Genomic DNA, 27,165 nt, shown 5'->3' with positions numbered 1-27,165 from the left:
ATCATCCTGGTCCTCAAACGCATTCCCTCTCTAGGTGTCACCAGTGCCGCTTAATGTGTACAAAAACCCACTTTTTGCGGAATAAATTCCAGTTGAGATCCAGCGTTCGTTGTGTCTACTTTCCCTCCTCCCGTGCGTTTTATCTGCGCTGGAAACAGGATTTATTGTTTCGCCATTTTTCACGCCTTCAAGGTTAAAGCATCTTCGATCCGAACTCAAAAATTCAAAATTCGTTGTATTTTTCACAGCGCCATTTGATAACACCATGTTTTCTTTCATGCGCCGACATTGTCGACTCCACACACCAGAATGGCCTGACGACACGCATGACGTCATGGAAAAGCACCACGCATATTGGCCAGATTGCTGATCACTAATTGGTTCAAACTCAGGGATCACAGCCGTGGCCTCCTTTTCTCTCCACAGCCCCTTTTTCCTCTTTTTCACTTTATCAGTACCGCCGAACGTACGCCCACCTTGTAAGGAGTTGTTGCGCGAACATCGGTGACGTGCCGAACGTGCGTGACGCACCCCTACTATATTCCCCACACAGCTCCCACCATTATCTCCGTACCACGGTACTGATAACTGCACCTGGCACCTCCAGCACTCACGTCGAAAGGCATCCCTACCCAGAGTTAATATACGGCACCTTCATTTCCCATTACCTGAGCTGTAGCTTAAATTCACATTAAGACACAGGTAACAGCGCAGTAAATTTTGTCCATATACATTTATTACGGGTGTTCCTGCACTTCTTTGAAAACACAAAGGCCGCTGCAATCAGCAGCTGCTCGGCAGACCTGACGGCAAGCTTCTGGCATTTCCGCTTCACACATGTCATGCAATGCCCGTGTCACCTGTCCTGCAAAAGCTTGCGGTATACGAGAAGCTGCTTCGACAACGGAAAAGGTGCAAAACGAAGTTTTTCTTTCATCACGAATGCTGCTCGCAATGGATTATCAGCTGGCTTCTCCTGAACTGCCGCCGGTCACATGTACATGCACACAGGCTGAGCCTTATGATCAGGTGCGATGCTCATTTGATTGATTTAATTAGAGGTTTCGAAGAAGAAACTTACAGGATGGTTCAGCCAGAACACCGAAGCAACTCACCCTGCCGGCCGCGGGTGGGGCAGCTGTCGGTTGTGCCCGGCTGGGTGCATTCCTGATGAGGCGGTTCTAAATGTTTAAGCGCCCCTTGGCCTCGACAGCGGGACTGGTGGTAGTCACCAGCGGCTTCTCCTCCGATGGTACTGATGTGACTTGGGACGTAGGCGACGAAGCGATTGGCGAGCTCGGCTACCGCTGGCTGCCCAGATGGCTGCGTGACGCAGGTTGCGATGTTCCGGCAGCGCTCACGGCAGCAGTCTACTCCTTGTCCAAGATCATCCTGCATCGCGAGGTGGACTGGGTACAAAGTCTGATGGAACTGAACAGCGAACTGGTTGGGACGCCCTGGGTGGACGCACAAAGCTCTGTGACGCCCCATGAGGAAATAGTTCTAAAAAAAATATTGCCTGCGTTCGATGCGTCGCTCCGCTCGAGCCACAGTCTGCCAATGTTGTTGTTGTTCGTTCCTTGAAAAATGGCACATACCCAACAGGCGAAGTGGCCACAAATTAAAGCGCCAGGAATAAAAAATAGACTGTATGATGTAAAATAGAAAAAAATTAAGAATATAATTAACGACAAGTAGATCATATCGAAAATAAGAAATGCAAGAGGAGGACGCGGAATCGTTTGATTTGGCAGCGAATCGTTTCAGAGGCAGTTATGAACTTCTGGAGAGCGAAGAGAACTATCCCGCCTCTGAATCCCATCTGTGTAGCACAAACGAGGGCAAATTTATACAGACAAATTTTTAAAACGAATTTCCCGGAAAAGTTTTCGGAGGGATTCGCAACAGCGACGGGACAGGAAGAAATGATCCAACGTTTGAGGTTTATTGCTGAAGGGGCACTCCCTGAAGTTGAGCATCCAGATCTATGCATATAAAAGTTGACGGGAGGTATCCTGCACCTAAGACTTTTCATGGGCACCTATAATTTTGGAGCTCCCTGAGCACGCTGTTATTTCGATGCAGGAATACATTTGACACCTAAATCGTAGAACATCGGCGTCCGTGCAATCCATGGTGTTCTGTTTGGGCGCACATGAACATGGGGCAGAAGTTTGAATGCCAATCACGTGAGCCCTAGAAAAAGTAAAATGCATGCGAACACAAAAGAAAACCTCGTGAGAATAGAGCGGTTCCAGTGGGAGCTCCGGAAAAAGGGTGAGTAAAGGAGAGAAAAGGCGGCCTGAGAAACGTCAAGAAGAGGAAGAAGTGGGTACATGCCATTCAGCCTGAGGACATCATCATCATCATCATCATCATCATCATCATCAAGGATATGTTCAAGATCAGAAAGGCAAAAAATACGCTTATTTACGTGAAAGCATGCAAAGTTGGCTTTCAAGGTAATTGCCTGGCCTGCTAGTCAACACTTGGGAGGAGGAACAAGAAGGCTATAGTGGGTGAGGAAGGGGGCAGAACCGAACTGCAATTATGCCATAGTTGGAAAACGCAGCTTCGCGTAAGGGCCATGTCAATGGGGGTACTTACTTTTCATGGGCGGTACTACGGAAAGCACATTTCATATATCTTTAAGCTCTTTACAAACGTGTTTGAACCTTTGGAGAATTGTAACGGGTGGACATCAGAATTCTCAAAACTGGCGCCATCGTTGCCCTACTCACACTGACTTCCCATAATCTCTGGAGGAGTGAGACACAGCACACGGCAACTGCGCCAGCACAAAGGAAATGGGGAAATGACAGCCCCACGCAGAACACAATGCTTCGTGCCGAACAAATTTGGCACCTAGATATAGGCATCCCGTTTCAGCAGAGACAGAGAAAAAACATCTATTTTCCCACCCTGGTCCGGGCCGTGTCCAGTAGGAGAGTCGGAGCCCATATAGCCCAACACGTGGGTGATATCGGCGGCTAGCAGAGGCTATTCCATTTGACAGGGTGCTGCAGGAGGTGCAGTCCACATCTACAAAGAATTGGGTACTTGGTGGGTAGGGGTCTGGGTTGGAGCCTGCACATCCTTGGGGCTGTAATCATGCGTCCAAGGGCAGGGTTGCACGGAGGCATGTCTCTGTCGAGCACATGCACCCATTCGTTTCTTCTCATTTCTCGTGAAAGGCTACTGATTCCAGAAAAACGTGCAGGCTTTGTGGTGAAAACTAAGGAGTTAAGCCGCACAGGAGATGTGCAGGCATCACGTAGGTGGCGAAGTAACGGAGGGCGTTCTGGCTGTCCATGCCGACTGTGATGGTTTTATGGTGAAGTACCACCACTGCGTTTGCCTGTGTTTCAAATGAGTACCCAGAAGAACAGCGCTGGGAAGTAGACGATGAACGAAAGTAAGGCCAGACATATCCGCTCAACAAAAAGTGAAGTTTTGTTTCGAAGGAAAGGCACACATAAATTTTACTAAAAGGACGTGGAGCCGGGTTGATGACACGAGATCATCTAAAAACACTGTGATCACGCAGCATCGCCCAGGCTCCACGGCCTTTTTGCCCATCGTCTTGTTACCAGCACTGTTCTTCTAGTTTAGGAGAACCAGCTAGAACCGACTTTGTCCTTGTGAATGTCAAATGAGGCGGGATCCGAAATTGCGATGTGATAATGCCTACACAGCTTTTGTACCGTTGGAGTCGGCGAACGTTGCATCTGTGTGGTAAGTGTCATGGCAGGGGGTCTCAACGTGCCCAATCCCTCTCCAGTTATATGTTTTGGTGTAAAGGCTGGATTGTTACGGTTTGTTGATGGTCCCACGGCGGTCGAAAATAAGGGATAGGTGGGAGAAGCCACGTTCTTCTTCCAAATTCTCCTAGTATGACACGTCCTGGTATGGCACTGGAGGTGCTCAAGCGGTGGTGCACAGCTACACGATGAGCGGAAGTCTTCTATGATGTGCTGTGCGACGCTGTCTATTGAATAAGATAGTTATATTTATATGTGTATAACTGGCCACCTAGCTAAGGGCGGAAGCATTTCTGGATGCCTGTGTCAACAGACGAGTTTTTAGGTAGGTGGTGTAAGGGAGGATGCATGACTGGAGACAACACGGCAGGTTCGGCAATCTTGTGCAGGTCGTGTTCATTGAGTCCATGGCTGGTGCGGGAAATGCATTTAAGCATGCGGAACGAAGATGGATTTTTCTTTTATGTGGAATACTGATGTCTATGCCGTGCTTTTCTGGTCCTCTTCTTGGATGAAATGAAGGATGCGAACATGTGCCTTACGTGCAACAGGAAGGGTAATCATTTTCAAATTATTGAGACAGCACTTCACATTAAACACCTTCCCCTTGTAGTTGAAAAGAAGTGTGTATTCCGATTTTCAGGGTTAGCATTCCAGCTTCACGCCCGCAGCGTGGGCGTAAATGATGTCGAAGCCTTAATGTTTAGGTTTGGTTTATGGGGGTTTAACGTCCCAAAGCGACTCAGGCTATGAGGGACGCCGTAGTGAAGGGCTCCGGAAATTTCTTCCACCTGGGGTTCTTTAACGTGCACTGACATCGCACAGTACACCGGCCTCTAGAATTTCGCCTCCATCGAAATTCGACCGCCGCGGCCGGGATCGAACCCGCGTCTTTCGGTCCGGCAGCCGAGCACCATGACCACTCAGGCACCGCGACGGCGTAAGCCTTAATGGACGGTAATTGCTTGAAATACTCGGTTACCATGGACATAGCAGATCGTGATGCCATCCGGATAGATGGCGTGTTGTCGCTGGGCAAAGGGGAAGACACATTTCATCGCCTCGCTAAACAACGGGCGGTTATAATCGAGTGTCTTGTTGTGGCCCATTTGATGGGCATTGCTGGTGAGGGGTGATTTTCAGGGAAAATGACTCTTAGTAACCGATTGGAAAGTAAGTATTGTATTCGTTGTATAGTCGGGCTCCTGTAATGGTTTCCTGAAAGTTGGCTAGGATTCCGCTGTGGGAGATATTGTCGAAAACCCATTGATGGCTACACCCACAGTAATATGTAGCTGGAGAGCGCCGGGGCTGCATGTGCCTTTTTATATAATCGTGCAGCCACAACACAGCAGCACACGTGCTAGTGGACGAAATTGAGTGTAGGGGCCGGTGACGGAAGAGTTATAAATGTCACCCTAGCTGAGTGAGCACTGGTAGCACCATTCTCTCCATAACCTTTCCCATACAGGGAGTGTTATCGGTCGGAGGTTTGCAGCTGAACTCATCGGTCTACTTAGTTTCCTTGCAAAATTCTCTGCCTCTGCAAAAACAACGGCACATTACGCTCACAGAGCGCTGCTAGGCCGCGAAAGGAATGAAGAGACCGCATACGCGTTATTTGATTTAATAAATTACAACAGTGCTGCTAATCTTAACCAATTCACCAATATCGAAAAAATATGAAAGTATAAAATCTAAACTGCCGCCGGCTATGTCCGCGAAGCATGAGGACTTGCAGAACTCAGCAGGACGCAGTCTGCAAATGAGAGAAAACGTGATTGAGGGTTGTGAATCAACAGGAGGGACCCCGAACATAGTAACTTAGAAATAGCGTTCAACACAGCACACTTTTCGTCAGGAATTTCGGAATCACGCTTGGGATCATACTAAATGAGACACTGAGGTATAGCTGCCGTCCGAGTGAAACACCCTCGAAAAAGCCCGTTGCTACTTCAGTTACACTTCTCCCTAATGCCTCAACACAAGAGGTCTCTCCACTCTCATTCTTGAATACTGCATGTTCTGCACAAGTGGAACAAAAGTATTCTTCAGTATGCAAGCAGGTTCGCTGCTTTGCAACTTCCCGCTGTTTTTTTCAGTACTCTGCGTGGCCGTTGCATGAAATTCTTGCAGCCGTCATGAAAGTTTAGATAGAACAGTCAAATATCCAGAATTGGCGATGCAGATGAGTGTTCCGCGACTCTTATCAATTTTGTTTTCGTGGCCTAGTCGTTGGCGACATTCTGCTTGGACACAGTATCTAGCGTGAGTTCTTTGCAGATGAGTAGGACACTCCACCCAACTTTTAATCTCAGTAAAATCTGATCTGGTGCTTTTTATGGCCATGTTTATATTTTTCCAGCAGAAATATACTCAATTATTGGCGAAAAAGTTCCATTTAAAAACATTCTCGCCACCCGATTCGAATTTGGGACGTCAAGAAGAAAACAAATTGAAGAGCACTTAAGTCAACTTGCATGCATCAAAGCGAAAGCCTTTCCGTTGTCCTGTTGAGCTCTTAAACTCAACACAATCCCCTCGCGGTTCTCGAATTAGTTTCGGTTTCAAATTACGACCTACTATGCCTTTGTTATATTTGATGTGTTCGCTATATCCGGACTTAAGTTACGACCAATGCCTTCTAAAACATCCTCTTTCCGTCGGAGTAAGTGACCGAGTTGTTAATACGATTGATTACTAATCCGTTATGTTCTGCTTATTGTGGGCTCGTGTCCCATCCCCGTCGACGTTTTTTCATCTTTCAATTTATTTGATTGACAGGTGGAACATACAAATTCTGAGGACGCACAAATCCTGTCCACCATGATGGCCCTAAGCCTGTCGCCTTAAAAAACTCCGTGATCACCGCTTTAGAGTAAACACCAGCGTTTCCTAGCCTCAGGGCTGTGTTGTCCGTAACAGCTGCCCAGAGGCCTTGAGGTACCTGCCACAATACAAGACACAATTATTCTGCGTATGATGTGGTAGCCATAGAATAAGGCAGGATGCTCTGGACAAATATCGACTGGAAACAGCGAGAAGCCGGATTAGATACCTGTCTTTCATTCAGGCGACGTGGCGAGGTCTGCTTTCGTGCTTCCCTGAAAAACTCAGAAATAAAACTACGCTGTTTTCGAGAATCCACTAAACATTGAAGTTCAGCCTTTGCACTATTCGCTTTGCTCTAGATTACATATGCCTTATTACCCATGTTCTTGGACGACTGTCCGAATGAACTGCACATAAGCCTCAACTCTATGTTGCTATCGACAGGTAATGGCTTTAGGTACACTATACAGACGAGGCGAAATGGGATAGTGTTTGGGAATGCAGTAGCATAAGAAAAACACAAATAGTGCGCCGTAAATAAGAAGGACGACCACTTTAGCTTTAGTGCTTCATGCTATGCTATATGCTTTAGTGGTAAAGTGAGCTCCTGAGAAGCCGCAAAATATAACGCGCATCGCAATCTCGGATACTGACATGGTAATCAGGACAGGGTTTGTAGACACAAAGCCCAGCATTATGTTGTTAGTACTACATATGCATACCCCTCAAAGAACACCGTTGCGCCGAAAGTGACTGCTTAATAATTAGCAGCAGGGACCCAGTAATGTGGCTATAAATGCACTGAAGCTTCGCAAAGTAAATTTGTATCGTTTATGCGGAATAATAACGCATTTAAGAACCGCTGCTTTTTGCATATAAACGTTCACCTCATATCGTTAGGTCGATGTAAAAAAAACTAGCCACCAAAAAATATTTACCTGGCACGCATTATCTTTGTGATTTGTTGAACGGCGGGTACCAACATGCGCCACGTAAACGCTCATGGTGTACCGTCAAGAATGGCATTTGCGGTTGCGTTGCCAGCTGAACAACTGCGCGGGAGGACGTACTGCGCATGCGGCTGTGAGACGCCACTTACGGATGCGGCTGGCAGGGGCAGCAGCACCACCGCTCCCGGACACCCTCCTAGGTGCAGGAACTCGGCCGCCATGACGAAGCGATGGCAGCCGGGGCCTTTGCCGGCGGAGTCTGCACCACACAGGTGACGATGCATGGGGCCCCAGCCAATGTCTTGCTTCACTGGAAACGGGTTCGAGGACTCAGTTATTGGCTGCAGCCGGCAATATGTGAGCAAGAATATTAGGTAAACGAAAAGGCACAATGAATTAGAGTTCGTAAACGCAAATAAACAAGCACTCGTGCTGATTCAAATCTTACTGAGCAGTACAGGATGGTAAAATTCTGCGTAAGCAGTGAATTTAGGTTTTTTGGTTTTGTGAAAACTGTTGACCGATGAGGTGAATTGGATGAGGAAGGTGAAGGAAGTGATGATGTGTGATTAAAGAATTGACGACATCTCTAATTGGCATCGGTTGTGTTATACAAATGCTGTAAAAATAACAATGGCACATTTATAATCATTATCAGTGAAAATAAAATGAGAAATATTTAGTATTATGCGGTCTATCTCACCACCAACTCCAAATGTAAGGATTAAACACTTTGCTTCGAGGTAAAACTGATCGTACACTCGTATTTCCTAATCTCCATTCAAATGCATTTTAAGTGATGTGCACAAGACTTTTACGTCATTAGTTCATCTCTGAAAGTTTATTTTCTTTAGCAATTACGGGGAATTTACCTTAGAGCTCTCAAAACTGTGCCCGAATTTAATGATCTCAGTTCGCCGCCCTACCACACTTAATTCGTCTAACACGTATTAATCTTCGGAGAATTGTTACGCATGTGACAGCACTTCACAAGACCAAGGTTGCAGTCTTATGGGTGCGCGGTGGCCTTTCGACATGGTGCCGTTCTTCGGTCTCTATTCGTTATGGCACGGATTCGCGGTGCTTTGGCGAAGGAGACCAGATTACAGTGGCTAATCAGCCAATCGTAAGTGTACTGAAGAACCATCATTGATAACCACGCGGAAATCGTAGCCTCGTTTGTGGAGGTGTCAGGATTGCAGTATGGGCAGCACTAGGTTCCTTTCTAGATAAAACAACTATTCAGGGATGCCGACGATGTGGAAAGCGGGGGCACTCCCGCTACCGGCGCGTCTATGAAAGGTGCAAACAACTGTCCACAGAATTTACTCCTTGCTACAGGCAGTCAATTTGCTGTTTTCACAAATCTCATTCGGCATAGATAAATGACCACTTTCAACTTTTCTCAGCCGGTTGATAGGTGAAGCCCAGCAGTTCTCAGTAATTGAGCAGCATTAAATTGCGACATCAGAAACGGTGAAATTGCTGCGCTTGTCGTAAAGATAAAGTTCCGTATACCACACTTTACCAACGAGCATTCTGAAACCTTGCTTTGACTCACCCATTAATGAAACAAATTTTGGCGCCTGCTGCAGGCGCCCATACAAGCCGTCATTGAATCACATGGTGGAACAAGAGGTCTTCATATATATTTACGGGGGAACGTATTCGCGAGTAGTTTTGGACTCGTGCAGGTTTACAGCTTTCCATGGTATTCGCAATCTGTGTCCGATGACCGATAGCTGCATCTTGTGTGAGCACGCTGAGCTCTTGGCGGGCAAGTAACATCATAACTTAATGTGTGAGTATCTGGAGACTTCCTCGCACTCTTCCCAGGTTCGGACAAGCACCTGACAGGAGAATTCGAACACAGCACCAAAGCAAACCAGCGGGGCTCAGAAGCAAGCTCACCATGCCTGTCGCTGGGGGGACGGCTGACAGCTGCGCCCGGCAGTCTGCATTCCCGCACACGCGCTTCTCGGAGCCCAAGCGTCCCTTGCGGTAGTCGTGGTGGTGGTAGTCGTCAGCGCCTCTTTCTCCGAAGGCAATGGCGACGCGCCGGACCGAGTCCCCGAAGAGCTCGGCGACGTCTGCGGCTGGTGGCTCTCCCACTGGCCGCCTGACGCGGGTTGCGATGTTCCGGCGGCCCTCAACGCAACATTTAGCTCCTTGTCCAAGATCATCCTGCATCGCAAGGTGGAGACCGGAACGAGGTGGATGGAGCTGAGCAGTGGGCCGGTCAGGAGAGCTTGGGTGGACGCACATAGCTCTGCGACGCATCATCGAACAACGGTTCGAAAAAAAGATGGCGTGCGTTCTATCTCTCGCGCGGCTCGAGCGGCAGACAAGAGAGGATCGAAGACGTCGAGACGGTTTTTTTTGTCCTTCATCTCGTTCGACTTCGATCGGCCAAGAAAAAGACGGTTATCACGCCCATATTACGGAGGTCACCGAGCTAAGATTTTATTTCAATGCATGTAGTCATTTGACGCCTGCTATCGGGAACATCGGCACGCTTTTGTCGTGATTTTTTTATGGAGACGCTGAAAGATTGAGAAGTTCGAATGTTATCGACGTGGGATTCCGGAGGGAAGATTAAGACCTTGACAAACGACGAAGAAAACTTGGAAATAATGATTTTTCTTCTGCATGGATGTGCTTCAAAGTTGCCAATCCCCTACAGTGGGTATGTGGAATTGCTTCAGAGGCTACAACACGGTTTTTCACGGGAGCTCCAGTGAAGAAAAGAAGGAAAGCAGAGAAAAGGCGCTGTATAATATGTCGCGAAGCCCTCAGCCGCTCCTCTCTAACCGTTGATTCCACATCTCCGGCGTAGGCATCCAGGCTATCTGGCAGGAAGATTAAGTGTGAGTAGTACAAGAAAAAGGAGGGGATTTCCTGGCTCGACTACAAGCTTGCTGTATCTCTTCAGATTCTCCTCTCCTACGGGGCAAGCGCCATGGGATATGGCCTGACTCCGGTGTGCAATTAAATTCACAACTATATAAATAAATTAGGCAGATGCCGCTACTAGAATTAGGATTGACTGTTTTTTTACGTTTTTTCTGCACTTTTTGTACAAAGTTAAGTCTAAGACAAAAAAATAATCCAAAAACTCCACGCATTGTTCATTAGTGCGTTCGTTTCCGCAGTGCACACTGGCCAATCCCCCACCCTGGGTATGTGCCATTAAGCCTGAGGAAATCACCGTCATCATCATCATCCTCATCGTCATCATGGAGAGGCAGGAAAAGAGGTACCTTTGCAGTGAAAGGCACTCAGGGGTGCCTTAATTGCCACTACGAAGGCTGCTAGTCAACAGGGAGGTAGGGGCAAAGATGATGTGTATAATTGGTGACGGTAGGCGCGCTGATGCCCCGGATTGCATTCCGCGGCGCGTCACCACATGCTGGCGCACTCATCAGACCAGAGCAAATACCCGTCCGTGTTGGCAACGGCTGTTTCAGGATCTGGTTTTTTGTGCGCTTAGCTGGAAACGCTGAAAAACGACGCTGTCGTGTTAACATGCATTGCCTTAGGTGCTTTATTTTAAATGCACTGTAGGAAAGACATAGCCTGTTCTAGGAGAGGTTAGGTGGTGGTAGCCCCACAGTGCGTTGAGGAGGCTCATGAGCTGACACGTTTTTTCCTTGACTGGTCTAACCCAGCGACAGCGCTCCATTTACTGCGTTTGGTGATAGTCGACACGCGAGTTAACAGCTAACCATGAGCCAATAAATGTCGGTGGGGTCAAAATTTGGTACACAGAATGCTTAAAACGCTAGTTTCACCTCCATCTTATGGATGAAAAATGCCTTTGATGGTAACGACAGGTTAGTGCTTAAAAATGCTGCGAGCCTATGAAAGGAATGAAAAGACTGCTAGTGTGTTCTTTTCATTTAATAAAATACAATATTTTACAACCGCTCTCAAGAACAGACAAAATATAACACAAAACTCGGACAGGTCTCTCCGTGGAGGCATAGCGCACGTGGAACTTCGTCATCGGATCCACAAACTTCTGATTGAGCAGTCTGCACAGGAGAGAAAAGCATGAATGAGGGCGGTGAATACAAAAAGGACATCCAGACAGGATTCACTAGGAAATCGTATTGAACGTGGCATACTTTTCCCCAGAGCCCTCTGAGGCCTCCGCAGTGTTATGCAAAGCGAGACGATGTGGTATAATTCCGGTCGGAGTGAGGCACCAACATGCCGATCGTTCCATCACTGGCACTATACACCGTAATGCGACCCCGGAAAAACTTTCGTCTACATGGAACGAAGCAATCGCTGGTCTAGCAGCCCATGTTTCCTTCTTTGCATAATGTCGTTATTTACGCTTGATGCAGTGTTGGACATTCAGAAAAACGAAACAGCTCTTCAAAAAGAAAATGCGACGCTGGTAATTGTTTCGCACCTAGTATGCCTTCTCTTTTCAGTGGACCGTTGCTGTGTACTTTCAGCATACGTAAAGGAGATTCCATGGATTCGTCGTTCATAAAGCAGCACTTAGGAGAACTTCATCGAACTTTTTTTTAGTAACAAACAGATGTTGTGGCGTTTTTTGGTGAACTTTGTACGGAAGCAAAAAAGACGCATTTACTGAATAAAATTTGTTTGAGAAATTTAACAACGCGTGTATTCAAACTCAACATGCCGGGAACGCTCTGGACTCTATGAGCACGGCTTGTACGTAATTAGTGGAGTTGCCGACCCACACTGATCCGCTTGGTAAAAACGCCTTAGTGCATTGCACTTTGTTTCCGAAACGGCAGGGTATGGCGTCACGAGTGCTTCCACATTTCTGTCTAATGAACCTCCTTCTTCCACCAATGCAGCATTTTTTGAAAACTATACGGTAGTTTATCCAATAACGTCAACATCACTTTCACTTTAGTATCCTTATAATCCTACTCGTCTGTACGCTACGCTTGACGTATTGAGCAACGGATGATTTCGAAAATACAAGTACACCATCGCGCGGGGCACGAGATATCCGCTGCTTGATAAACGTCCGCTGTGGGGCAGACGTGACGACCTCTGGGCGCCTCTTTTGTTGCTTTATACACGAGTGTTGCACGTATCGCCACCTCAGAGATCATGATGATACCTGCCACTGTGGACGAATATTTTTTACGAGTATGGTTTGGCACCACTGCATAATGCTCTCCACAAGGCGCGACTGGAAACAGAGAGAGCCTACTCGCGAGCTTTTAGAGAGAATCAAAACAAACACATGTTTTAATTCATAGGTGTCCTTTGAACGTCTTTCGTTCAATCTTTCATTTCAGTATCGAGCTCATACGCCCTCGTGCGCATATATTTTGGAGACTGCCCGAAAGAACGCATCATAAGCCTGAACGCTCACGGTCCTCGAAGTTGCTGTCGACTGCCAGTATCTGCAGGGTGACTCCACGAGCAGGAGGAAATGAGATACTGTTTAGGAATAGAATATATTATGTACCAGTAAGTAACAACGACGACCGTAGGCTTCTGCGTCCGCATCTCTAAGTTTTTTAGTGGAAAAAGAGAAAGCCTGACATTCAGTTTCGCATAACGTGCATCTTCACAGCCGATACTGCGAAGGTTAGCAGAACAGCTTTGCAGCTACAAAGCCTTGCTAAATATGGTTCTTTTTTAATACCGATATTCTTCCTACAGCACTGTTGCACCAAGCCTTGAGTTAATGAACATTAAAAAACATGATGGATCCCGTCTTGCAGCTACAAACAAAATGAAGCTTCGACGTACATTTCGTGCCCGTTAGTATGGCCTAGTAGCGTATTTTAAGAATTGCTGGTGCATGGACACCAGGATCGGCATTATTACCCTCGATACAACCATGAGGCAGGATGAAACATTCACCTCGAACACAATATTTTTCTGTTTGGTTGCACTCCGGAGACCAAGAATTTGGAAGCTCTATTCGCCGACTGTATTCTGCCCCAAAACATGCACAGCGTGCCTTTAAAGGCAGCTGTTCTTTAATTATCATCTGAAACACAACAGAATACCTTGTATGTGAAATATAAAACAAAGGCAGCAATGAAATTCCGAACTTAAAATCCTACTAAAAAACTGCTTGAGAACTGTTCCTGGCGGAGCCAGAGATCGTGTAACGCCACGGACGTGCTAGTTGAGTCTGACTATACACTACACGTGATCGTACTCCTAAAGATGAAAAATACATCTGTGCACACACTGTAAAAAGTGCAGGGGTGTTTAAGTGCTACCAGGATGAAGAAATGTGCAACCGGAAGCGCTACACTGACACCGGCTGGTGCACGTGCCTCATTTCATTAAGCCCTTCCAGTAAGACAGGAACGCGTGTTTCGTCTTTAATGGCAGAGATTATGAAATGTGTGCTTATTGTTCGAATGATTATTTTCACAAGACTACCATTCTTCCAGAGTAAGCAAACACCCTCCATGCATTGCAGTGAGGGAATGAAATTGGTGTATGAGGTCAATTTCCACCTCATTGAGCGGAATTTATTTATTGTGGGGCTCGTAGCTGCATTGATTCCTTTCAATTATGCCTCGTGCTTTTTTCAATTGCACCACGAGGCTTCAGTGAAAATGAACGGCATAAGAGAAGCCATAAAAATAACTGGGCATTTATGTTCCCGCCGGTACCCCAGCAGAAAGCTCACAATATTCCAACAGCCACGGTAGCAACGTCATCATCGGTAACTTGACTAGACCTCTGCTGGAAAATGGTCGATCCCATAAATTTCTAAATCTGACTTGCGTCAACCGTGGCCACACAATACCTGCAAGCTTGCTTACCTCACCTGTTCACGTGGTGTTCCCAGAACCAGCTACGACTGCATTCAATGGAAATAAACTCAGCCACCCTAGTGGAAAGTCGAGTTTTTTTCGTGCTCTCCATAATACACGTCCTAGGTGTGCCCACTTCTATTTTTGATATGAGCTATTGTATCATTAACTCAGTATGTTCCCTAACTCACCCCGCTACCTCTCTGTCACACAACATAGCCTGTTTTGTTATCCATTCCGTAGCTCGCTGCGTTTTCCTGCACCAGAGTGGTGTATTTGCGGCATTATCCTGCGATTCTTGATCTTTAGGTACCTTCCAAATGTACCGTAGCACTTTTTGTTCTTATTTTGTCCCGTCATGGTCCCGATCTGCAGTCACTACTTGCCCTCGACCACTGGCACACTGCTCGTTATGCCAGTGCCCAAATCCTCTGTATTCTGCAAGCAGCCACCCTGATATACTGCGCAGATGTTTGCCAGCGGAACACTTTGTATATTATGTGTGAGGCCCTCGCTCTCTCTCTCTCAATCATGTCATCTATACGGCCCCCGAAGCTGCGGATATACTCGCCTAAAGCCCTTTTCGCAAGCGCGCAGAAATATACGGGCCCGTCGCTCTGTCGTTGCGACGCTTAACACTGCGGCTATTTCACATGCTGGCGACATCAGTCGGTGCGGCGCGAGCGGGGTTCCATTGGCAGCAAATGCATTGGCGAATTCACAGCTCAAACATCTTATTATGGGTTTACTTTATAATGTAATTGAGGTGTCGTACGTTTTTATGTTCGATAAAACATTTTAGAGTTTTTTTGCGGTCGGTAACAGATACTCAGCTGCGAGGAGCCAGCTTCCCTTCAAAATCCCATTACTTTTCGGGTGAGTTGTTCGCATCAATAGTGCTGAAAGTGCGACAGTGTGACCAGATATTTTTAAGTTCTTGGAAAACAGGTTTCGACAACACAGACGCACCGTTCTTCGCAAATATTTTTAAATCACGCTTCTCTGTGATTGCAATGGCATCATGTGAAAGAGTCTGGGAGCGAGCTCGTCGTGGCGAGTTTTGCCCTCGACCTTTCGGCATGCCGCAACGAGGAGCAGTGTGCCGCTGTCTGTGAGACGCCGCTTACGGAATATGCTGGTAGCGGCAGCAGCAGCGCCGCATCCAGATTCCCTAATAACTATTACTACCCGGCCCTCATGTCGAAGGCAGTGGCAGTCTTAGTTGCCGCTTGAGGAGTCGCCGCCAAAAAGGTGACCATGACTTGAGCGCAAAGCGATGTCATGCGCCACTGGAAATCAGACGCAAGAGCTGTTTCGTTGGCTGCACGAGAGAATGCATGTGCAGAGAAACTCAGCCAAACAAAGATGAATGATGCATGTCGGTTCTTAAAGAGAAAAAATACACTTGCATTAAAAGTGGCTCAGCAGTATGGCTTGCTAGAAACGCGCGTGCCCACAAAATTGGGTAATTATGACAACTTCTCGTCGATGAGGTGAAATATTTGAGTAAAAAAAAACGTGTGGTAATTGATAATTCTTTATTTAGAGTATCCCTAATTCGCCTTAATTTTGTTGTCATGCGCTGTCAAAATTACAACAGCACATAGCTGAGCCTTAAGAGCACTATATATATATATATATATATATATATATATATATATATATATATATATATATATATATATATATATATATATATATATATATATATAATTGTTTTCCTTAAAAGGTGAATTTTGTAATGAACAAGTATAACAGTGTAGCTAAAGTAAGGAACAATTGCTGGGAGGCAAGCTCGACAGATGGGCACACACTTGCTTTGCTTAATCATCAGTCAAGTCCGTATTAACTGATGTGCGCAAGCAGTTCTTAGCTCACCTGTAAAAGTGTTATTTGCTTTAGCAATTACGGATATGCTGTGTTTAAAACACTTATAAATATTCGCGAATTTATGATACGAGTATCTCTGGTAAATTCGCCTGAGAGGCATTCAACTCCGGGAAATATTACTCGCCTGGCAACACTCTCCAACACAAAGACGGCTGTCCTATCAAGGCCCGTGGAGGCACTTTCGGGTCGAGCCGTGCTTCAGCATCTGCAGGCTGTGCTATAAATTGCCAGTGCTTTGGCAACAGAGAAGGAATTATAGCTGCTAACCAGCTCATTCTAACAGGAGGAAAGAACCAAACCGATAATCACGCCGAAATCGTCGCCTTGTGCGTATAAAGACGTCGGGATTGCATTACGGGCACAACCCGATCCGTCCCAAGAAAAAAACTTTCTTCACAGAGCCCGACGTGATGGCAGCGTACTCAGAATAAATGTCCACTTAAGACTTTTTTCACCTATTTACAAGCATTGCTGAAATGCTTAAGATCCCAGCGGCTGTCTCAATAGAGAAGCATCAAATGATGCATGAGAAATTCTAGAATGGCTGCGCTTATTCTAAAGATGTACTTCTACAAACCACGCTTTGAGGCCGATAATACTAACAAAACGCCAGGAAGCAAGCAGTCTTCACGTTTTATCGAGGAAAGCGTATGGAGGAGACGTTTCGCGCTCGTACTCACTTATGCCGACTGATCTGCGTTTGTGTGCGACTTCGGTGTCTTTGTCCATTAACCGGCAGCTACGCCCACTGCGGAACCGGGAGCTCGAGGAGGGCAGGAAGCGCCGAATATATTTATGCGAGAGCAGTTTGGCACTTCCTTTTGCAGGTTCTCAAACAAGGCGGGTATAAATAGAAGTAGGCAGAGGGGAGGAGGGCATCGAAAGATAGCGGGGAATATCTACTTGTCCTCAACGTGATCGGCCTTGTTCTGCGTGCACTGTCGCATTGACGTACGCCTGTGCTGAGCGAGGCACTGTCGCAGCCCGAGAGCACTGAAACGTTCCACTCCTGGCTTACTAGATATAATGATCTCCCTGAGGGTGTGTGACACCTGACGCCAGTAGGGCAATAATAAAGGTCTTTGCTGCGAGGGTGCGTTTTCTGCCTGCGTGTGCCGCTAACAAGACCTTACCTCTCGAATCTTGCTTTCCACCAATAATGCCGATTGCCCAAAGAAATCCAGGTTCGTGAGGTGTAGTCTGGCAGACGTCGCATGTAGTGATAAAACGCACGTTTGCTGCAACGACCTGTGGTTGTGGCATCTTGTGTTACACCGCTCAAAAAGGTGGGCGAGAAGGGCGGTGTCCGTGTTGTTTTTTGGCCCCGGAAAAGTTGGAGCGCATGTGCCGCCTACTTAATGACACCAGAAGAAGTCCAGCTTGCAAAATTAGGCACACCAAGACAGTTGTCTACTGTGAGGCAGGCGCGCTGTACAACGTTCTTCTGGCCTGTTGCAAAAGTTACATCGGCAGACTGCATGCTTTATCAATAAACGCCGGCAGGAGCACCACCGGGCAGTTGTTTTCCTAAATGGTAGAGATCATTCAGCCGACCACATTCTCCATTCTACGCATGAGCCTGCTTGCAAGGCATTTTTAAACCGAACACGCGTATTGTGCAAGTTCGGCACGCAAAAACCCGGAAAAGTTTTGAGGCCTTCTGTGTTTACAATGAAAAAGACAAACACATCAGCCGTCCTGCTTTTGCGTCCTGCTTGCTTTTGCGTCCTGTCCTGCTTTTCCGCGCCCCGTGTTTAGTCTGCCGGGACAAATTTCGGCTTAAATTCGTTCAGATTGTCTGCAAGCGGTATGCAGTGGGTAAGAAAGCATTTTATTGTCAAGAAGTAAATGTGTGCGTATAATTAGACAGCACAAATTTCAGTCCTAGGACACGTTGAAGTCGCTTTTCTTAATTTCGCTGAAAACAAAACTGATTTAACTGATTTCGCTATATGGTAATTAGCAATATAACAAGCCGTGGGCGTCCACAGAAGGCCTTTTTATTTTTTTAAGAACGGGTAGACGTCTCCTGCTCTGACAAACGAACAGAAACAATAAAATCATGCATATTCCACGCACTTGGATCGTCCTCATGACGTAAAATTTCAGCTTTGAGACACGTATATAGTGCGCGGACTATAGTCCGGAATTGAAGGTAGGTTAGCTGAAGGCGAACATTTCTGAAGCGTCAGCCACTTAAAATAAAGAAAGAATACCCCAAGATATGAAAGAATGAGCGTGAGTTGTCGGAAACGTAAGCCTTTGTTTGTTTTTTATTTTTGAATGATAATCATCCTGGTCCTCAAACGTATTCGCGCGCTAGGTATCACCAGCGCCGCATAATGTGTAAAAAATGCCCACTTTCCTTGCCATAAAATTCCAGTTGAGATCCATCGTTCGTTGTGTATACTTTCCCTCCACCTGTGTTTTATCTGCGCTGGAAACAGGATTTATTGTTTCGCCATTTTTCACGCCTTCAAGGTTATAGCATCTTTGCTCCAAAATGAAAAGTTCAAAATTCGTTTTATTTTTCACAGCGTCATTTGTTAACGCCATGTTTTCTTTATGCGGCGACATTTTCGACTCCAAACACCAGAGTGGCCTGACGACACGCATGACGTCATTGCAAATCACCACGCATATTGGCCAGACTGCTGATCACAAATTGGTTCAAAAACAGTGATCACAGCCGTGGCCTCCTTTTCTCCCCTCAGCCCCTTTTTCCTCTTTTTCACTGTATCTGTCCCGTCGAACGTACGCCCACCTTGTAAGGGGTTCTTGTGCGACCATCGGTGACGTGCCAAATGTGCGTGACGCACCCCTACTCTACACCCCACACAGCTCCCACCATTATCTCCGTACCACGGTACTGATAACTGCTCCTGGCACCTCCAGCACTCACGTCGAAAGGCATCCGTACCCAGAGTTAATATACGGCACTTTCATTTTCCTTTACCTGAGGTGTAGCTTAAATTCACATTAAGACACCGGTAAGCGCGCAGTAAATTTTATTCATATGCGTTTATTATGGGTGTTCCTGCACTTTTTGAAGACAGGAAGGCCGCTGAAATCAGCAGCTGCTCGGCAGACCTGACAGCAAGCTTCTGGCTTTTACGCTTCACGCATGTCATGCAATGCCAGTGTCACCTGTCCTGCAACAGCTTACGGAATACGAGAAGCTGCTTCGAGAACAGAAAAGGTGAAAACAGTTTTTCTTTCATCACGAATGCTGCTCGCAAAGGATTTTCAGCTGGCTTCTCCTGAACTGCCGCCGGTCACACATGCACACACGCTGAGCCTTATGAACAGGTGCCTAAATCATATCAATGACTTAAATAGAAGTTTCGAAAAAACTACTTACAGGAGGATTCAGCCAGAGCACGAAACCAATTCACCCTGCCGGTTGCGGGTGGGAGAGCTTTAGGTTGTGCCCGGCTGGGTGCATTCCTTATCAGGCGCGTCTCAAAGGTTAAGCGCCCCTTGGCCTCGACAGCGGGAGTGGTGGTAATCATTAGCGGCTCCTCCTCCGACGGTACTGATGGGACGTGGGATGTAGGCGACGAAGCGATTGGCGAGCTCGGCGACCGCTGGATACCCAGATGACCGCGTGACGCAGGTTGCGACTTTCCGGCAGCGCTCACGGCATCAGTCTGCTCCTTGTCCAAGATCATCCTGCATCGCGAGGTGGAGTCGGTACAAGTCTGATGGAACTGAACAGCGAACTTGTTTGGACGCCCCGGGTTGGACGCACATAGCTCTGCGACGCCCTATGAAGAAATAGTTCTAAATAAAATATTGCCTGCGTTCGATGCGTCGCACAGCTCGAGCCACAATTTACTAATGTTGTTGTTGTTCGTTCTTTGGAAAATGGCACATACTCACCATTGGAAGTGGGCACACATTAAAGCGTCAGGATAAACAATAGACGGCATGATGTAAAATAATAAAAAATAAGAATATAATTAAGGAAAGTAGATAATTTCGAACAATAATATGTGCAAGTGGATGGCGCGGAATCGTTAGATGTGGCAGGAATCGTTTCAGAGGCAGTTATGAACTTCTGGACAGCGAAGAGAACTATCCCGCCTCTGAATCCCATCTGTGTAGCACAAACGAGGGCAAATTTAAACAGACAAGTTTTAAAACGAATTTCCAGGAAAAGTTTTCGGACGGAGGCGCAACAGCGACAGGACAGGAAGAAATGATCCATCGTTTGAGGTTTATTGCTGAAGGGGCACTCCCTGAGGGAGAGCATCCAGATCTATGCAGGTTAAAGTTTACGGGAGGTATCCTGCACCTAAGACTTTTCAGGGGCACCTCTAATTTTAGAGCTCCCTGAGCATGCAGTTAATTCGATGCAGGAATACATTTGACACCTAAACCGTTTAACATCGGCGTCCATGACATCCATGGTGTTCTGTTTGGGCGCACTGTAACATGTGGCAGAATTTCGAATGCCAATCACGTGAGCCCTAGAAAAAACTAAAATGCATGCGAAAACAAAAAAAACCTCGAAAGAAAACAGCGGTTCCAGTGGGAGCTCCAGAAAATGGTGAGTAAAGGAGAAAAAATGCGGGCTGAGAAACATCAAGAAGAGGAAGAAGGGAGTACTTCATTCATCCTGAGGACATCATCATCATCAATGATATGTTCAAGCTCGGATAGGCAAAAAATAGGCTCATTTCTATGAAACCATGCAAAGTGGGCTTTCAAGGTAAATCCCTGGCCTGCTAGTCAGCACTTGGGAGGAGGAACAAGGAAGGTATAGTGGGTGAGGATGGGGGCTGATCCGAACTGCAGTTATGCCATAGTTGGAAAACGCAGCTTCATGTCAGGGCCATGTCAATGGAGGGATTTATTTTTTGTACGCGGTACAACGGGAAGCTCAATCCATATACCTTTAAACTCTTTGCAAAGGTGTATGGACGTTTGGAGAATTGTAACGGGCGGACATCAGAATTCTCAAAACTGACGACCTCGTTGCCCTACTCACACTGATTTCCCATAATTTCTGGAGGAGTAAGACACAGTACACGGAAACTGCACCAGCAGAATGGAAATGAGGAAATGACTGTCCCACGCAAAACAGAATGCTTTGTGCCGAACAATTTTGACACCTGGCTATAGGTATACCGTTTCAGCAGAGACAGAGAGAAAATATCAAATTCCCCATCCTGGTACAGGCCGTGTCCAGTAGGAGAGTCGGAGCCCATATCGCCCAACACGTGGGTGATATGGGCGGCTAGCAGAGGCCATTCCATTGGACGGTGTGATGCAGGAGGTGCGACCAAGGTCTGCAAAGAATTGGGTACTTTGTGGGCAGGGATCTAGGTTGGAGCCTGCACATCCTTGGGGCTGTAATCATGCGGCCAAGGGAAGGGTTGCACGGATGCATGTCTCTGTCGAGGACATGTGCCCGTTCGTTTCTTTTCTTCCCTGGTGAACGGCTACTGATCCCAGATAAACGTGCAGGATTTGTGGGGAGAAGTTAGGAGTTTAGCCGCACAGGATATGTGCAGGAAGCATGTAGGTGGTGAACTAATGGAGGGCGTTCTCGCTGGCCATGCCGACTTAGATGGTGTTATTGTGTTTAGGGTAAAGTACCACCACTGCGTTTGCTTGTGTTTCAAATGAGTACCTAGAAGAACAGCCCTGGGAAGTAGACAATGAACGAAAGTAAGGACAGACATATCTGCTCAACAAAAAGTGAAGTTTAGTTTATAAGCAAAGGCACACACAAGTTTTACAAAAAGAGCATGGAAGCCGGTGCGATTCTGCGCGATCACCGAAAAGTACTGTGATCGCGCAGTATCGTTCCGGCTTCACGCCCTTTTTGCCCCTCGTCTTGTTCACAGCCGCTGTTCTTCTAGTTTAGGAGTACCAGCTAGAACCGACCTTGTCCTTGTGAATGTCAAATGAGGCCGGATCTGAAATTCCGATGTGATAATGGACTTTATGATGGCGGTTGCCTACACAGCTTTTGTACCGGAGGAGTCGGCTAAAATTGCTTCTGTGTGGTAAGTGTCATGGCATGGGGTCTCAATGTGCCCAGTCCCTCTCCAGTTACATGTTTTGGCGTAAAGGCTGGATTATTAACGGGTTGTTGATAGTCCCACGGTGGTCAAAAATAAGGGATAGATGGGAGGTGGCACGTACTTCTTCCAAATTCTCCTAGTATGACATGTCCTGGTATGGCACCGGAGGTGGTCAAGCGGTGGTGCACAGCTACATAATGAGCGGAAGTCTTCTCTAATGTGTTGTGCGACGCTGTCTGTTGAATAAGGTAGTTATAATTATATGCATATAACTGGCCACCTAGCTCAGGGCGGGAGCATTTCAGGATGGCTGTGTCAACTGATGAGTTTTTAGGTAGGTGGTGGTATGGGACGATGCATGACTCGCGAGAACACGGTAGGTTCGACAACGTTGTGTAGGTCGTGTTCATTGAGTCCATGCTGGTGTGGGCACGGCATTTAAGCATGTGGAAGGAAGATGGGTATTTCTTTTATATGGATTATTGATGTCTATGTCATGCTTTTCTGGTTCTCCTCTTAGATGAAATCAAGGATTCAAACATGTGCCTTACGTGGACCAGGAAGGTTATCCATTTTCAAATTATTTAGACAGCGCTCCACATCTCCACTTTAAACACCTTCCCTTTGTGGTTGAAAAGAAGTGTGTAGTCCAATTTTCATAGTTAGCATTTGAGCCTCCCGCTAGCAGCATGGGCGTGAATGATGTCGAAGCCTTAGAGGACGGTAATTGCTTGACATACTCGGTTACCATGGACACAGCAGATCGTGATGTCGCCCGGATAGATGGCGTGTTGTAGCTGTGCAAAGGCGGAGACACATTTAAGCAACTCGCTTAACAACGGGCGGTTATAATCAAGCGTCTTTTTGTGGCCCATATGATGGGCACTGTTGGTGAGGGCTGATTATCAGGGAAAATGGCCCTTAGTAACCGATTGGAGAGTACGTTTTGTATTCGTTGTATAGTCGGGCTCCTGTAATGCTTTGCTGAAAGTTGGTTATTATTGCGCTGTGGGAGATATTGTCGAAAACCCATTGATGGCCACACCCACAGTAGTATGTAGCTGGAGAGCGCTGGGGCTGCTTGTGCCTTTTTGTATAATCGTGCAGCCACATCACGGCACCACACGTGCTTGCGGAAGCAATTGAGTGTAGGGGCAGGTGACGGAAGAGTTATAGATGTCACTCTAGCTGACTGAGCATCGCGAGCACCATTCTCTTCATTACCTTTCCCATACAGGGAGGGAATGATATCGGTCTGAGGTTTGCAGCTGAACTCATCGGTCACCTTAGTTTCTTTGCAAAATTCTCTGCCTCTGCAAAAACAACGGCACCTAAGCGCTCGCAGAGCGCTGCTAGGCCCCGAAAGGAATGAAGATATCGCATATGCGTTATTTGATTTTATAAATTGCAACACTGCTGCTAAACTTCAGCAATTCACCAATATCGAAAAAATACCAAATTAGAAAATCTAAACTGCCGCAGGGTATGTCCGCGAAGCATGAGGACTCGCAGAACTCAGCAAGACGCAGTCAGCAAATGAAAGAAAACGTGAATGAGGGTTGTGAATCAACCGGAGGGACCCCGGCCATAGTCACTTAGAAATAGCGTTCAACGCAGCACACTTTTCATCAGGAATTTCGGAAGCCCGTTTGGGTTCATACTAAATGAGACACTGAGGTGCAGCTGCTGCCAGAGTGAAACACCTTCGAAAATGCCCGCTGCTCCTTCAGTTACACTCCACCCTAATGCCTCAACGCAAGAGGTTTCTCTACTTACATTCTTGAATACTGCATTTTCTGCACAAGTGGAACGAAAGTATCCTTCAGTGTGCGAGCAGGTTCGCTGCTTTGCATCTTGCCGCTGTTTTTTCCAGTACTCTACGTGGCCGTTGCATGCAATTCTTGCAGCCGTAATGAAACTTTAGAATGATCAGTCAAGTATTCTGAAGAATTGGCGACGCAGATGAGTGTTCCGCGACTCTTATCAATTCTGTTTTCGTGACCTCTTCGTTGGCGACACTCGGCTTGGATAGAGTATCTAGTGTGAGTTCTTTGCAGATGAGTAGGACACTCGACCCAACTTTTCATCTAAGTAAAATCTGATCTGGTGGCTTTTTTATGGTCATGTTTATATTTGTGCAGAAGTAATATATTCAATTATTGGCGAAAAATTTCCATTCAAAATTTTCTCCCCACCCGATTCGAATTTGGGACATTAAGAAGAAACAAATTTGAAGAGCACTTAAGTCAACTTCCATCCATCGAAACGAAAGAATTTCCGTTGTCCTGGTAAGCTCTTAAGCTCAATACGATCACCTCATGCTTCTCGAGGCAATTTCAGTTTCACGTTACAACCTACTATACCTTTGTTATATCTGATGTGTTCGCTATATCCTGTTTTAAGTTACGACCAATGCCTTCTAAACATCCTCTTTCCGTCGGACTAAGTCGCCGAATAGTTAAGGCGATTGATTCCTAATCCGTTAGGTTCTGCCCATTATGGGCTCCTGTCCCGTCTCCGTCGACGTTTATTCATCTTTCGTTTTATTTGATTGATAGGTGGAACGTACAATTTCAGATAACGCACAAATCGTGTCTACCATGATGGCCCTAAGGCTGTCGCCTTAAAAAACTCCGTCATCAGCGCTTTAGGGTGTACACCAACATTTCCTCAGTGGTGCGTTGTACGTAACAGTTGCTCAGAGGCCATGAGGTACCTGCCACAATACACGCAAGAGTTATTCTGGGCATGATGTGGTAGCCATCGAATAAGGCTGGATGCTCTGGACAAAGTGCGACTGGAAACAGCGAGAAGCCGGATTCGCTACCTGTCTTTCATTCGGGCCACGTGGCGAGGTCTTTTTTCGTGCTCCCCTGAAAGACTCAGAAATAAAACTACGTTGTTTGCGAGCGTCCAGTAACCCTTGAAGTTCTTCCTTTGCACTCCTCGCTTTGCTCTAGATTACATATTCCTTATTACCTATGTTCTTGAACGACTGTCCGAATTAACTGCACATAAACCTCAACTCTATTTTGCTATCGACAGGTAATGTGTTTAAGTACACTATACACACGAGGTGAAATGGGATACTGTTTGGGAATGCAGGAGCTTAAGATAAACACAAATACAACGCCGCAAATAAGAAGGATGACCACTTTAGCATTAGTGCTTCATGCTATGCTACATGCTTTAGTGGTAAAGTGAGCTCCTGATAAGCCGCAAAATATGACGCGCATCGCAATCTCGGATACTGACATGGTAATCAGAATAGGTTTGTAGACACGAAGCCTTGCAATATGTTGTCTTTGCTACATATGCTAACCCCTCAAAGAACACCGTTGCGCCGAAAGTGACTGCTTATTAATTAGCAGCAGGGACCCAGTAATGCGGCTATAAATGCACTGAGGCTTCGCAAAGTAAATTTGTCTCGTTTATGTGGCCTAATAACGCATTTAAGAACTGCTGCTTCGTGCATATCAACGTTCACCTCATATCGCTAGGTGGATGTAAAAAACTAGCCACCGAAAAATATTTACCTGGCACACGTTACCTTTGTGATTTGTTGAGCTGCGGATACCAACAATTTTCACCATGACTTGCATAATACCTTGCGCCACAAAAACGCTCATGGTGTACCGTCAAGAATGGCATGTGCGGTTGCGTTGTCAGCTGAACAACGGCGCGGGAGGACGTACTGCGCATGCGGCTGTGAGACGCCACTTACGAATGCGGCTGGCAGGGGCAGCAGCACCACCGCTCCCGGACACCCTCCTAGGTGCAGGAACTCGGCCGCCATGACGAAGCGATGGCAGCCGGGGCCTTTGCCTGCGGAGTCTGCACCACACAGGTGACGATGCATGGGGCCCCAGCCGATGTCTTGCTCCACTGGAAACGGGTTCGAGGACTCAGTTATTGGCTGCTGCCGGCAATATGTGAGCAAGAATATTAGGTAAACGAAAAGGCACAATGAATTAGAGTTCGTAAACGCAAATAAACAAGCACTCGTGCTGATTCAAATCTTACTCAGCAGTACAGGATGGTAACATTCTGCGTAAACAGTGAATTTAGGTTTTTAGGTTTTGTGAAAACTGTTGACCGATGAGGTGAATTGGATGAGGACGGTCAAGGAAGTGGTGATGTGTTGATGTGTGAATAAAGAATTGACGACATCTCTAATTGGCCTTGGTTGTGTTATACAAATGCTGTAAAAATAACAACGGCACATTTATAATCATTATCAGTGAAAATAAAATGAGAAATATTTAGTATTATGCGGTCTATCTCACCACCAACTCCAAATGTAAGGATTAAACACTTTGCTTCGAGGTAAAACTGATCGTACACTCGTATTTCCTAATCTCCATTCAAATCGATTTTAAGTGATGTGCACAAGACTTTTACGTCATTAGTTCATCGCTGAAATTTTATTTTCTTTAGCAATTACGGGGAATTTACTTTAGAGCTCTCAAAACTGTGCCCGAATTTAATGATCTCAGTTCGCCGCACTACCACACTTAATTCGTCTAACACGTATTAATCTTCGGAGAATTGTTGCGCATGTGACAGCACTTCACAAGACCAAGGTTGCAGATTTATGGGTGCGCGGTGGCCTTTCGACATGGTGCCGTACTTCGGTCTCTATTCGTTATGGCACGAATTCGCGGTGCTTTGGCGAAGGAGACCAGATTACAGTGGCTAATCAGCCAATCGTAACTGTACTGAATAACAATCATTAATAACCACGCGGAAATCGTAGCCTTGTTTGTGGAGGCGTCAGGATTGCAGTATGGGCAGCACTAGGTTCCTTTCCAGTTAAAATAACTATTCATGGATGCCGACGATGTGGAAAGCGGGAGCACTCGCGCTACCGGCGCCTCTATGAAAGGTGCAAACAGCTGCCCACAGAATTTACTCC

General features: G+C 46.5%; 1 protein-coding gene and 1 long non-coding RNA gene across 2 annotated transcripts; both read right to left on the bottom strand.

Annotated features, from left to right (window-relative positions):
• Positions 1–5,413: 5,413 nt before the first annotated feature.
• LOC144098776 (uncharacterized) lies at positions 5,414–9,900 on the bottom strand. Its single transcript, XM_077631644.1, has 3 exons — positions 9,455–9,900; positions 7,693–7,853; positions 5,414–5,520 (listed from the first exon to the last, which is right to left on the bottom strand). Exons 1-3 carry the CDS (start codon positions 9,724–9,726, stop codon positions 5,474–5,476), a joined length of 480 nt encoding a protein of 159 aa, XP_077487770.1. The 5' UTR covers positions 9,727–9,900; the 3' UTR covers positions 5,414–5,473.
• Positions 9,901–11,500: 1,600 nt separating this feature from the next.
• On the bottom strand, positions 11,501–26,111 carry LOC144098770 (uncharacterized). The gene is made up of 3 exons (XR_013307239.1): positions 25,975–26,111; positions 19,577–19,887; positions 11,501–11,577 (listed from the first exon to the last, which is right to left on the bottom strand). It is a non-coding gene; the product is annotated as an uncharacterized LOC144098770 (long non-coding RNA).
• Between the last annotated feature and the right edge of the window lie 1,054 nt (positions 26,112–27,165).

Source organism: Amblyomma americanum, chromosome 1, assembly GCF_052857255.1.
Source record: "Amblyomma americanum isolate KBUSLIRL-KWMA chromosome 1, ASM5285725v1, whole genome shotgun sequence".
In the NCBI taxonomy this organism is placed as follows: domain Eukaryota; kingdom Metazoa; phylum Arthropoda; class Arachnida; order Ixodida; family Ixodidae; genus Amblyomma; species Amblyomma americanum.
This window is presented reverse-complemented; position numbering and strand designations above follow the sequence as displayed.

Coding starts and splice junctions, on each gene's coding strand:
- LOC144098776 (XM_077631644.1), bottom strand. CDS start 9,726: ATGATCTTGGACAAGGAGCTAAATGTTGCGTTGAGGGCCGCCGGAACA. Junction 7,854..9,454: donor TCCCCCCAGCGACAGGCATG/GTGAGCTTGCTT, acceptor ACCCGTTTCCAG/TGAAGCAAGACATTGGCTGG. Junction 5,521..7,692: donor TGCCCCTGCCAGCCGCATCC/GTAAGTGGCGTC, acceptor TCTCATTTGCAG/ACTGCGTCCTGCTGAGTTCT.